The sequence below is a fragment of the Gossypium arboreum genome, chromosome 10 (genome assembly GCF_025698485.1).
Source record: "Gossypium arboreum isolate Shixiya-1 chromosome 10, ASM2569848v2, whole genome shotgun sequence".
Classification (NCBI taxonomy): domain Eukaryota; kingdom Viridiplantae; phylum Streptophyta; class Magnoliopsida; order Malvales; family Malvaceae; genus Gossypium; species Gossypium arboreum.
The window spans coordinates 34,096,827-34,111,040 of NC_069079.1; the positions used below are offsets into that span (position 1 = coordinate 34,096,827).

The following is a 14,214-nucleotide window of genomic DNA, read 5'->3' on the forward strand; positions in this document are numbered from 1 at the left end:
ATATTTCAGGCTGGGCTAAGCTTGAAGAAACAAAAAATATATTAACATCATGCTTAAATTCGATCCGACCCATGAGCACATCTACTTTGTAGAAGAAAATGACTTTCGATAAGTTACTAATTAAATTGAGATTCAATTGATAAGTAATGTATGGTATAAATAAAAATAATTTAGACTTCAAAATCAGTCTAGGCTAAAAATAATTTTGGGCCATGGCCAGCCCATAAAAGTGTATAGATGAATTTTTTTAAAGAAAATCTTAAAACCTTTAAATGACTAATAGTATTTATCTTAACAAAAGTAAGTATGAAATAAGTACAAATTGTCAAGTTAAGGAGTTACCATATATATTAACCCTTCCTTAGAAATCTTTAAATGAATAATATTCTATATAAATGTAGTCAAATTTTTTAAATTTATAGATAAGGTAGAATGATTTTTTGGCCTCCAACTTAAAAAAAATTTTTTAGTCATTCTTTTAATTTTCTGTCTCTTTTAGTCATTGAACTTGCATTTTTATTAAGTCAACCCAAAATGGATGAAAACTTTGCTGATGTGGCATGACATATACATGTATTGCTATATAGATGACAAGTAAATATTTAATTAAATTTTTAAAATCCAAAAATATTAGAAAAATATTTTTATAATTTTAATTTTTTAATTTTTAGAATAACTTTTATAATTTTTTAAAATTTTAAAATTTAAAAATTAATTAAATGCTGATGTGTCATCCACATATATGCAACGTCAACAAAGTTAAAAATGTTAACTTTTCATTTTATTTTGGGGTGATTTGATAAAAGAAAACAAGTTTAATTAGGAGTTAAAAAGATAAAAATTAAATAGAGGACTAAAATAATTTTTAAAATTAAAAACAAAATAACGTACAAATAATTAACACGGTACAATTGATATTCATATTTACATATATTAATTTTAAAATTTATATCTAAAGAAACATGTACAGTGTATGAATTCAATAAGGAAAATTTAAAATTCACAAGCATATATAACTTAATATATGTTTATTATTGTTAATTCATAAAACAATATATATAGACACACATAAGGTTCAATTTTATCACTTTGTTAAAGGTAATAGAACCGAGAATCATCATCAATATACAAAACCCCATTCTATAAGTGCTACACATTAACTCAAAGCAGCAGTGACGTTTGTGTATATATCTTTTGCTATATTTTGTGCATCACTGGAAATACCTTGTAGTCCTCTTCTTGAAAATCCAGCATTGTAAATTCCATTTCCCCCTTTCCAGTGATACGGAAAGCTTTTTTTGGGCATTCCATTCTCATCAAAACTTTCATAGCTTCCCTGCAATAATATTTAACCATTTAATATCTCATCATAACTACAATATACATATATAGGAAAATAAAGAGTAAGGGAAACGTTTTGATATTATACCTTAAGCCAATTCCTGACTGTGCTTTTATAACCAGTGGCAAAAACAATGGCATCGAACTGTACTGTCGCGCCATTTGTAAACACAACCTCATTATCTTTTATGTATTCCATACCAGGTAAAACCTTAACAAATGATCAAAGTTACCATTTATCTAATTTTTACAAAATCATGGGTTATAGATATTTAGATGGCTTAAAAACCGGTATACTATTTACTTACCTTGATTTCCCCACTTCTAATTTTACTAATGGTTCCAACATCAATGACTGGGGACCGACCTGTTGTTTCCTTAAGATGGAATGGCCCCTTCGTTGGCATTCGAATTCCATATTTCGAAAGCTTCCCATATTTTAATCTACTAATCGCCACAGTGATTTTATCCACTGCTTTGCATGGGAGGTATTGTGACATGATCATTGCCATTTTCACCATCTCTTTGGTTAGCACATGTACCTATAAATTACATTCAAATCCAGTTCATCTTCAAGAAATTTACGTCTAAACAAAATGACTGAGTAAAATATTGTAAAGATAGAGAACTGAATGCAAAGTTTTGTAAACAAAAAAGAATGGACATCATTAATTTTATGAGGGTTTTGTTCTTACCGGATTACGTACGACAATGGAAGTGTTGGCACCCCAATTCCAAAGATCGTAAGCAATCTCCATGCCAGAGTTTCCACAACCAACAACTAGAACATCTTTGCCTCTAAATTTCCTCCCATTTTCATATTGGTTAGAGTGGATATATTCCCCTCCATAGCTATCAAGACCATCGATATCAGGGATTGTACCTTGGCTATTTTCACCACTGGCTACTACAAGAAACCTCGATGTATACATCTCAGTCTCGATCACATTGTTGGTCGTCGTCATGTTCTTGACAACAATCTGCCATTTTGCAGCGTCCGAATCATAAATAACTGACTCAACGGATCGGAGATATCTTGGGGTTATGCCAAAGTGTGAGACGTAATTATCTAAGTAGTCTATAAACCCTTTTTTGGGAACATAAGTTGGTGCATTAGGTGGGAAATCCATGTATGGAAGGTGGCAAAATTGCTTTGCTAAGTGAAGTTTGAGGCGATCATATGACCTTTTCTTCCAAAGAGAAGCATAGCAATCCTCTCTTTCCAACACAATGTTGGGGATCGAAAGGCGGTTCAGGCAAGCCGAGGTGGCTAGGCCGGCAGGGCCTGCTCCCACAATAACAACCATAGTTTCCTCCATGCTTTAAGGTTTGTATTGTGTCACTTCACTTGAAAATTTATTCGTCTTGTCTGGTTATTTACTTTGCATGCAAAGATAAGAGACGATAAAATCTAAGGATACAATAAAATTTAATGGTTGGACGTCTTTTATATTTGAAAAAAAATCAATTCAAAGAGTATTTGTTCTTGAAAATCTTAATAAAAATTAAGAAATATTTAAAGAAAATTAAATGTATATTTGTATAAACATGAGTCTCTGTATGTTATTTGTTTGAAACCTACAAAGTTGTTACTTTAAACTATGTCTAAATATTTCTATTAGTTTAATTGAAAACAAATAAAAACATTTAAGAAATAATTAGAACCCTTATTGGCTAGGTAAATATTTTGTTATTCAACTATATTTTGAACATGAGAATTTGTTTGAATTGTTTTATTTTTTAAACCCTTAATTTTAAATTATGGTTATTAACATATTAGCTCAGTTATGCTTTTATCAATTTTCTTTTAAGTTCTATTCAATTCTTTTTCTCTTTGATGCACCTAAATATATTATTTTATTAGTTTTATGGCCCATTCACAGGTTGATGGTTATTATATATTAAGATGTAAAATTTACTAATAAATTGGATTAATATTAGAAGTGCAATATATATTGTAAATTTAAAGAGAAAAGAATGTTACGAAATTATTTAATAACTATAAATATCATATTGTTAGCTATTAATTTTAATAAAATTATATACAAAACACGGATAATAATTACTTAATAAATTAAGAGCAAAATTAGCCACAACGTCGTATGATAACCTAGTCGGTTAGATCTCTCGTCAACGTGGTATGATGACCCAGCAGGATAGTAGGTCGAGTAAGCAAAAGGGTCGAACTACTTCATCGGTGGCTCCAAGTATCGCTGGGTAGGTTGGGATCACGAGGATGACCTTGGGAATGTCTTCTTCAATGTCCAACCGGTCTTTCCGCTAGTTCAGCCATGATATTATAGTGGAATGATTTCGTGACTAATTGAATTTATAATTAATAGGAAAAAAGCCGGAATTTAATTATAAACTATTTGAGCCTTAACAACATATATCTAATTGGTCCCTTCGCTAGCTCGTTGAAACCAGAAATGAATTGCGTGTTTGAATAGAAATAAATGGAATGAATAGAAAAAAAGAAATGAGAAACATTTAGGAATGATTATGGTTTTCTCTGAAATGGAAAAATGAGATTATTTGAAAATAAATGTAATGAAAATTTGCAATCCTATATAGAAGTACTTAAAAAATGATGGAAGAATGAGTTTATATTTTTGGACTGTTTTGAAACCCGAAAATGAAAATAAACCATTCAGCCATAGTGAATATGTTGAGTTGTGCCATATTGAACAAATTTTCTTGAAATTTTACCGAGGGTAAAATCATCAAAATTTTATTAGGCGTAAAATCGTCAAAATTTTATTAGAGCAAAATTTTGATGAGAAAATTATTTAATCTGTAAATATTAAAGTTTATTTTGGAAAATAGAAACACTAAATCGGGTTGGATTACATTACAGAGTACTGGGTCAAAAAAGCACAGGAAGTATTCGTAATTGGACTCGATGTGAAAGAGGCTAAAAACCCCTCATATAACATGAAGGGGCAAAAACCTTAGTAGAAATACAAGTGTAACACCCCTTACTGGAGTCCGAGATCGGAGTTGGCCACGAGGCATTACCTGACTTAAACGCATGCATTCAATCTTTACTGAAATGTAAAAACTAGGTCAAATTAAAACTTTCCTTCCATAGCCTGTTGACTCCTAATACGGGCCTACGAGGCCCAAATCATACTTTGAAAAGGTCTGGAATTAATTCGATCGCTTAAGAAACCTTTGGAAAATGTCACTTGAAACAGGGTATACGTCCATGTGGAAGGGCGACACGCCCGTGTGGCTCTGGTAACCTGGCCGTGCTAAAGGCCCGCGTGGTTCACACGGCCTAAGCATAAGGGGACCGAGCCCGTGTGAATTAAATTCCAAATTCAAACCTACAGGGGTTTTCACACGGCCTGACACATGCCCGTGTACATGGCCCATGTCCCTCACACTGCCATGACACGCCCGTATCTTAGCCCGTGTCTAAAAACCTTGACATTTTGTTTCTGATGTTAGCAACAAATTAGAGGCACACGACCAGGGCACACGCCCGTGACCAGAGGCCGTGTCCTCCACAAGGCTGAGACACACGGCCGTGTCCTCCACAAGGCTGAGACACACGGCCGTGTCTCTGCCCGTGTGTTTACTATCGTGCATACTGACTTGCAAATTCGAGGTGCAGGGGACACACGGTCGAATAACACGACCATAGGACTGACCGTGTGTCACACACGGCCTAGACACACGTCTGTGTGTCTTCCCGTGTGGACGATATAAGGCTATCTACCAAGCCTTTTTGCCATCCTGAAATACAATATAACACCCTTCATCATACCAAAGTCTCATGTAACATGATTTCTAAACCAAACAACCTTAACTAAGGCTTATACACATTTCACATATGCTTGAAATTCACATGTTTAACCATGCCAACAATTTCACATTCATGAAAGACCTTTCTGTATTCATATAACAACTTTAAATATTAGCCATTTTTCATGGCCTTATACAAAATAAGTCAAATAATAAAGTAAGCCAACACATTTGGCCCCAAAACATTGTGACACTGAAACAAGATTAAAAGATCCTATACATACCATAATCAAAATAAAAGAACTAACTATACCAAGTGCTTCAAATGATAGTGTGACTGACTTCTCCGACATAAGACGATGATCCATGAGCTACTTTCGCGGCACTATAAGAAAATGGAAAGGAAAAGGGGTAAGCATAAAGCTTAGTAAGTTGCATGTAAATATACATCAACTAATAATCATACCACAATATGCTCATAACAAATTCATAGCTTGTTCTCGAATACAATAAATAGACATAAGCACAACTTGCTCATCACCGTCCAAAACAATTCATATAGCATGTACTGAGTCACATCTCATACATTTCAAGTAGGTACCTGTACCACTCACCACATGGTCATAACTTTTCTCGTCTCGATATAAATCACAAATCTTCCGTTGAACAATTTCGAATACTACAGGATACTCAATAACCCCCAAACATGGGATAAGACACCAATTTCATGTCCCAGACATGGTCTTACACTGGCTAACACATCTAGTCAATGCCATGTCCCAGACAGGTCTTACACTGGCTCTCATCTATCGGTGTCAATGCCATATCCTAGACATGTCTTACACTGACACATAACAAGCTGATGCCATGTCCTAGACAGGTATTACACTAGCTTGTATATCTAAAGGCCGATGCATGTCCCAGATATGTCTTACACTAGCTCTCATATCAATGCCGATGCATGTCCCAGACATGTCTTACACTAGCACACATATCACCCAATGTCATGGTAGGAGTATCCAAGTCTATTCTAAATGTTCACTCGGAAGTTTTTATTACATTGATTTCTCGACATGCGTTCTCATAATCACAATCAAACAATTTATGCAATATCAATTCATTCATACATCATAGCAATATAGTTGCATTATTAACATACAACTTACCTCGGATTACAAAATGTAGGCAATTAGACGATTTACTCATTTGGCCTTCCCTCGGTCCAAGTCCGGTTTTCGTCTCTCTTGGTCTAAGATGATAAAAATTCACTCATTTAATCACCATATTAATAAAATCATCGGCAATATATAATTTAGCAAAATTGACCATTTTGCCCATAGACTTTCATAAAAATTACAATTTTACCATTGGGCTCTTAAATTGATTTTTATCGAATTTCTTCAAACCTTAAGCCTAGCCAAACCCCTTTTACTCTTATAGTGACCTAAAATTCCCATTATTTCACCACATTACTATCTATTTTACAATCTTTTCAAAATGATCATATTAGGGTTTTCATAAGAAGTTCTTTCACAAAAGTTGTTTACTACACAACTAAGATTCATTTTCTTCCATAAAAAATCAGCAAACATCATAAATCCTTTCATGGAAAATCCCTAGACTATCAACCATTTTGCAAAATGGTCCCCCCATTAGCTAGCTCATGCCATAAGGGTTCCAAAAGTACCAAAATTATCAAAAATGGACATCTAAATCACTTGAGAGAGAGAGAGATGAATGGCTGAAAGTTCAAGCTTCCAAAACCCTTAGAATGGTTGAAAATTTTAGTGGAGGAGAAAGGAAAAATGAAAAAGATGAAGGCTAGTCTCTTAGGGTATTATTTTATTATACATTAGGTCATCAATTTACATAACCATTTGACCCATTGATTTTCTTGGCCCTATGGCCGACCATGCCTCTTTAAGGGAGGGTATAATTACACTTTAAAGGCCTCCAATTATGGCTCTCTATCTATTTAACACCTTTGGCTAGCAAATCACAACTTTTTCCCTTTATGCGATTTAGTCCTTTTTCGCAATTAGGTTCACAAACGCTAAAATTAATTCTCCAAATTTTTCATGCACTAATATAATCATGCTATAACACCAATAATAATAAAATGATTTTTTTAACTTCGGATTTATGGTCTTGAAACCACTGTTCCGACTAAGCCCAAAATTGGGCTGTTACAATTCTCCCGCTTTAGGGATTTTCGTCCCCGAAAATCTTACCGGTGAATAGATTGGGTTATTGGTCTCTCATGGTCTCCTCAGGTTCCCACTTGGCTTCCTCGACTCCATGTCTTTGCCACAAAACTTTCACGGGTGCTATACTTTTATTCCTCAATTGTTTGACCTTCCGAGCCAAAATTTTAACCGGCAATTCGCTATAAGTTATGTCTAGTTGACTCTCAACCTCAGTTGGCGCGATCACATGCGAAGGATTCGATCTATATCGATGTAACATGGACACATCAAACACGTCGTGAATTTTTTCCAACTCTGAGGGCAAAGCCAATCGGTAGGCAACAGACCTTACTCTATCGGTAATCTCATAAGGTCCTATGAAATGAGGACTCAACTTGCCTCTTTTACCGAATCTGAGGACTTTTCTCCACGGGGATACTTTCAGAAACAGCCTCTCACTGACTTGAAACTCAATTTCTTTTCCTTTCAAATCCGCGTACGATTTCTGTCTATCCGAAGTGGCCTTAAAACAGTCGCGAATCACCTTAACTTTCTCTTCGGTTTCTTTGACTAAGTCAACCCGGTGAGTCTAATTTTCTTTAAGTTTGGTCTAATATAAGGGCGTCTGACACTTGCATCCATATAAAGTCTCATAAGGTGCCATTTTTAGACTTGATTGATAACTATTGTTGTAGGCGAATTCAACTAGCCATAAGTACTTTTCCCAATTGCCTTGGAACTTGAGAACACAACACCGCAACATGTTTTCTAAGACTTGAATCACTTTTTCTGACTGTGTAATGCCCCAAATTTGGGCATAGAAGTATTAGGTTTGAGTGTGGGAGAAGTTGGGAAGCTGCTCATAAATATTTAATTATGCAAGATAGGGACACAAATGCATGTTTGTTTCAGTGGTTAAGTGCTCTGGGAAGTGTCTGGGAGGTCCTGAGTTCAAACCTGGAGTTTAGCAAAATTTTTAGTTTTCCCTTAAATGAATCTGGACATTAGCATGTAGACCTTATAAATAATTGTAGTTGGAATGTGACACAAATGAGCTTGTGGTCCTGTGGTAAGTGGCGTATAGTAGTTGCTGGAGGTCTGAGGTGCAAGTCACGGAGAGGAGGGTGGAGTAAATCAAGGAGGAGATAAAGGAGAATTTTTAGGGAGGGATTTGTGGAGGAAAAGAAGGAGTTTGAATTGTTGTGTGAAGTTGGCCGAATGGGGACTCTAGGCATTGATGAATTTGGCCTAGGGGTCCTACACCTCATTTGGTCAATTTATCACTCTCGTTTTCCTTTTTGCGTTTTGGGTATTTTTCTTTCGTTTTTTGAATAGCCGATTCCTACTAAGGGACTTGAGGAATTTCTCATTTTGACCATTCAGGCACTTGCCTATTTTCATTTTTGGTTCTTCACAAACAGCAACTGACTTTTCTTCCTCTCATTCTCAACGTTCAGGTTTTTACCTGATCGATTGTCTCCTCCTTTTCCCTCCGATTTCTTTTGCTTCTCTACTGTGTTGGCCGAATCTAAGGTCCTTTATTCTTCAAAGCCGAACATTCTTTTTTCCACTTCTCTTCTTTCTTCTCTTGGCCGAATTGTTCTTGGCCAAATATCCATTTACTTTTTGAGCGACTTCTAGGCTTAGGCCTTGGCTAGGTATTGGGGCTCGATTTCTATAAGTAAGGTGTTGGGCCAATTACTTTTCCTTTACAAGTGATAATTTCTCTACTGGTAAGGGTTCAAGTTTTAGACATATCTGTATGGAATTATAGGTGTTTATGACTTAGTTAATGGTTCTTGTGAAGGTAAAACTTTTGGAAGGAGTATATGGAGTTAGAGCAAGGGAAGGTTGCGATTGTTGTTTGGTTCTCGTTTTAGAAGTGGTTCGGTTGCAACTTTATAACAGGTGTGTATTCACACACTGAATAGACTGTAGAACGACAAAAGCTGAAAAGCCAAAAAGCCGAAAAGCTGAAAAGCCGAAAGAGCGGCCTTTTGACTGCCTAGGTATGCGAACGCTCATGTGTTAAGCCAAGCCCATGAATCATGGGCGTCAGACTATAGAGGCCACCATGGGCGTTCTCATGGGCTTAGGCTAATTTGGGCCTTGATGGGCCAAAATGAGTCGTGTGGACCCAACGGGCTTGTGGGCTCCACACGAATATATTCCACTATACATGGTAATTACTGGACTAGGTTGTGTAGTTCGCATGGTTGTGGTAATTTTTGAGCTTGTTGGGCCATACGGGCGTGTGGGCCTACTTGGACCGCATGATGGGCCTTGGGCCCATTTACACTGTTAGAACCATTAAGGTTACATGAGTCACTCGAGGTGACTGTAGACCTTTTGATGGGTCGATAAGAGTACCTAGACCCCAAGGCAGGTAAAATAACCAAAATACCCTTATAGGGTAAAATAACTATTTTACCCCTTGAGGGTACATGACTGATTTGTGCAATGATTTAATTGTTCTTTCTGAGTATGACATTCTGCATATATGTATGATTTATGACATGATATTTTGCATGGGGATGGGTTTATATATTTTGGAGGAAGTGTACTGTACTAATATGGTCGCACGGGTCGCACAAGACGACTGTAGACTTACTGATGGCTTAAAGCCTATTATTGGCAGCTTTGTTGCGTTACTGATACTAACAGCTTTGTTGCGATATTGGTGTGCTGGCTGGGTGGGTTGACTTTGTCCCCACATGGTGTGTTGGTTGGTATAGAGTGGTGTATTGGCTAGTTTGGGTTGGACTGCATCATTGTACTGAATTGATACTGTATTGGGCTAAGGCCCACCCTGTATTATTCTGAATAGGGCTCAGGCCCAGACTGTATTGCTCACTGTTTGTTACACACTGAGTTTTCGTAAACTCACGCATCTGTTTTAACTGTTTAGGTAATCCTTAAGCGGATCGGTGCTGCGAGGGACTCGGAGATAGCCACACTATTGCTTCTGTTTCTTTTATTTGCTATTAGATTTCGTTTTGGGTTTTAACTTATTGCTATTAGATTTCGTTTTGGGTTTTAATTTATGTAATAAGGCCTCTCTAATTTTCTAGCTTTTAATTTGGGATTTTTTTGTTTATTATGTTTTACATCTGCTTAGAGTAGAACGCGATTTTCCAAAATGATAACTGGTTTCAAAACACTACGTTTTCGCAACATTTTTGAAATACTTCCGTAACAAACAATATTTTAAAGGTAATGACAATTTAAAATGAATAATGGATTTTGGAATGATTCGAGTTCTAACAAAGAGGCTTTAAATTTCCAAATGAGTTTTTATCATCATGAGTTAGTTTTCAAAAAGCACTCCAATGTGACACCGGTAGATTCGACCATAACATTTAGGCTGAGTTTGGGGTATACAGACTAACAGTCAATTTGTGGGTTAAATTCCGTACTAAAATTCAGTTTTGTTCCTAATGCATCTTGCAACTTCTTCCAAAACCGTGAGGTAAACCTCGGATCTCTATCCAAATAATTGACTTTAAGTTTATAATACTTTATATTATGTTATCTTTATATATTATGTAACTTATAACACATTAAAAAGTAAACCTATACTAAAATATAACACTACTCTAATGTAAACACTAAAATAATGTTAAAATGACTATATATTAAATTACAATAAATAAAAAATTATATAAATTATTAAATACTAAATTAAAATAATATAAATATTTTTTTAAAAAATTAAAAATAATATGAGTGAGCCGAAAATGTGCTTGAGTTAATTTTTTACAAATATGGGCGAGCTTGAGCAAAATTTAAGCCTATATTTCAGGCTGGGCTAAGCTTGAAGAAACAAAAAATATATTAACATCATGCTTAAATTCGATCCGACCCATGAGCACATCTACTTTGTAGAAGAAAATGACTTTCGATAAGTTACTAATTAAATTGAGATTCAATTGATAAGTAATGTATGGTATAAATAAAAATAATTTAGACTTCAAAATCAGTCTAGGCTAAAAATAATTTTGGGCCATGGCCAGCCCATAAAAGTGTATAGATGAATTTTTTTAAAGAAAATCTTAAAACCTTTAAATGACTAATAGTATTTATCTTAACAAAAGTAAGTATGAAATAAGTACAAATTGTCAAGTTAAGGAGTTACCATATATATTAACCCTTCCTTAGAAATCTTTAAATGAATAATATTCTATATAAATGTAGTCAAATTTTTTAAATTTATAGATAAGGTAGAATGATTTTTTGGCCTCCAACTTAAAAAAATTTTTTAGTCATTCTTTTAATTTTCTGTCTCTTTTAGTCATTGAACTTGCATTTTTATTAAGTCAACCCAAAAATGGATGAAAACTTTGCTTGATGTGGCATGACATATACATGTATTGCTATATAGATGACAAGTAAATATTTAATTAAATTTTTAAAATCCAAAAATATTAGAAAAATATTTTTATAATTTTAATTTTTAATTTTTAGAATAACTTTTATAATTTTTTAAAATTTTTAAAATTTAAAAATTAATTAAATGCTGATGTGTCATCCACATATATGCAACGTCAACAAAGTTAAAAATGTTAACTTTTCATTTTATTTTGGGGTGATTTGATAAAAGAAAACAAGTTTAATTAGGAGTTAAAAAAGATAAAAATTAAATAGAGGACTAAAATAATTTTTAAAATTAAAAACAAAATAACGTACAAATAATTAACACGGTACAATTGATATTCATATTTACATATATTAATTTTAAAATTTATATCTAAAGAAACATGTACAGTGTATGAATTCAATAAGGAAAATTTAAAATTCACAAGCATATATAACTTAATATATGTTTATTATTGTTAATTCATAAAACAATATATATAGACACACATAAGGTTCAATTTTATCACTTTGTTAAAGGTAATAGAACCGAGAATCATCATCAATATACAAAACCCCATTCTATAAGTGCTACACATTAACTCAAAGCAGCAGTGACGTTTGTGTATATATCTTTTGCTATATTTTGTGCATCACTGGAAATACCTTGTAGTCCTCTTCTTGAAAATCCAGCATTGTAAATTCCATTTCCCCCTTTCCAGTGATACGGAAAGCTTTTTTTGGGCATTCCATTCTCATCAAAACTTTCATAGCTTCCCTGCAATAATATTTAACCATTTAATATCTCATCATAACTACAATATACATATATAGGAAAATAAAGAGTAAGGGAAACGTTTTGATATTATACCTTAAGCCAATTCCTGACTGTGCTTTTATAACCAGTGGCAAAAACAATGGCATCGAACTGTACTGTCGCGCCATTTGTAAACACAACCTCATTATCTTTTATGTATTCCATACCAGGTAAAACCTTAACAAATGATCAAAGTTACCATTTATCTAATTTTTACAAAATCATGGGTTATAGATATTTAGATGGCTTAAAACCGGTATACTATTTACTTACCTTGATTTCCCACTTCTAATTTTACTAATGGTTCCAACATCAATGACTGGGGACCGACCTGTTGTTTCCTTAAGATGGAATGGCCCCTTCGTTGGCATTCGAATTCCATATTTCGAAAGCTTCCCATATTTTAATCTACTAATCGCCACAGTGATTTTATCCACTGCTTTGCATGGGAGGTATTGTGACATGATCATTGCCATTTTCACCATCTCTTTGGTTAGCACATGTACCTATAAATTACATTCAAATCCAGTTCATCTTCAAGAAATTTACGTCTAAACAAAATGACTGAGTAAAATATTGTAAAGATAGAGAACTGAATGCAAAGTTTTGTAAACAAAAAAGAATGGACATCATTAATTTTATGAGGGTTTTGTTCTTACCGGATTACGTACGACAATGGAAGTGTTGGCACCCCAATTCCAAAGATCGTAAGCAATCTCCATGCCGAGTTTCCACAACCAACAACTAGAACATCTTTGCCTCTAAATTTCCTCCCATTTTCATATTGGTTAGAGTGGATATATTCCTCCATAGCTATCAAGACCATCGATATCGGGGATTGTACCTTGGCTATTTTCACCATCGGCTACTACAAGAAACCTCGACGTATACATCTCGGTCTCGATCACATTGTTGGTCGTCGTCATGTTCTTGACAACAATCGCCATTTTGCAGCGTCCAATCATAAATAAGCGACTCAACGGATCGGAGATATCTTGGGGTTATGCCAAAGTGTGAGACGTAATTATCTAAGTAGTCTATAAACCCTTTTTTGGGAACATAAGTTGGTGCATTAGGTGGGAAATCCATGTATGGAAGGTGGCAAAATTGCTTTGCTAAGTGAAGTTTGAGGCGATCATATGACCTTTTCTTCCAAAGAGAAGCATAGCAATCCTCTCTTTCCAACACAATGTTGGGGATCGAAAGGCGGTTCAGGCAAGCCGAGGTGGCTAGGCCGGCAGGGCCTGCTCCCACAATAACAACCATAGTACGCACTGGTATAAAATGGGCCAACTTTGTTAATCTATCGACTACAACCCAAACAGAATCCTTTTTCCTTGGTATCAAAGGCAACCTCGACATAAAATCCATGGTTACACTATCCCATTTCCACTTGGAAACCATCACAGGTTGAAGTAAACTCGAAGGTACTTGGTGTTTGGCCTTCACTTGTTGACAAACTAGACACTTAGAAATAAACTCCGAAATGTCTCTTTTTATTCCCGACCACCAGTACATTTTCTTCAAGTTGTTATATATTTTCACACTACCCGAATGGATAGATAAGCAACCACTATGTTCTTCTTGCAAAATCTTCTGAACAAGCTCATTGTCCTTAGGTACACAAATCCTGTCTTGATACATCATACAACTGTTGGTACCAATACAAAATTCCGATCCATTTCCCGTCTCACACTGAGCCATCTTAGCTTGCAAATCCTTATCACCTTTCTGAGCCTTACAAATCTCTTGAAGGAACATCTGTTT

At 34.8% G+C, this 14,214-nt stretch overlaps 1 protein-coding gene and 1 pseudogene across 1 annotated transcript; both read right to left on the reverse strand.

Moving 5' to 3' along the window:
* Positions 1-1,113: 1,113 nt before the first annotated feature.
* Positions 1,114-2,660, reverse strand: LOC108487718 (probable indole-3-pyruvate monooxygenase YUCCA11). The gene is made up of 4 exons (XM_017792087.2): positions 2,037-2,660; positions 1,650-1,883; positions 1,430-1,552; positions 1,114-1,336 (listed from the first exon to the last, which is right to left on the reverse strand). The coding sequence occupies exons 1-4, from the start codon at positions 2,658-2,660 to the stop codon at positions 1,157-1,159; spliced, it is 1,161 nt and encodes a 386-aa protein (XP_017647576.1). The 3' UTR covers positions 1,114-1,156.
* Positions 2,661-12,185: 9,525 nt separating this feature from the next.
* LOC108487717 (probable indole-3-pyruvate monooxygenase YUCCA11) lies at positions 12,186-13,713 on the reverse strand (annotated as a pseudogene).
* Positions 13,714-14,214: the final 501 nt, after the last annotated feature.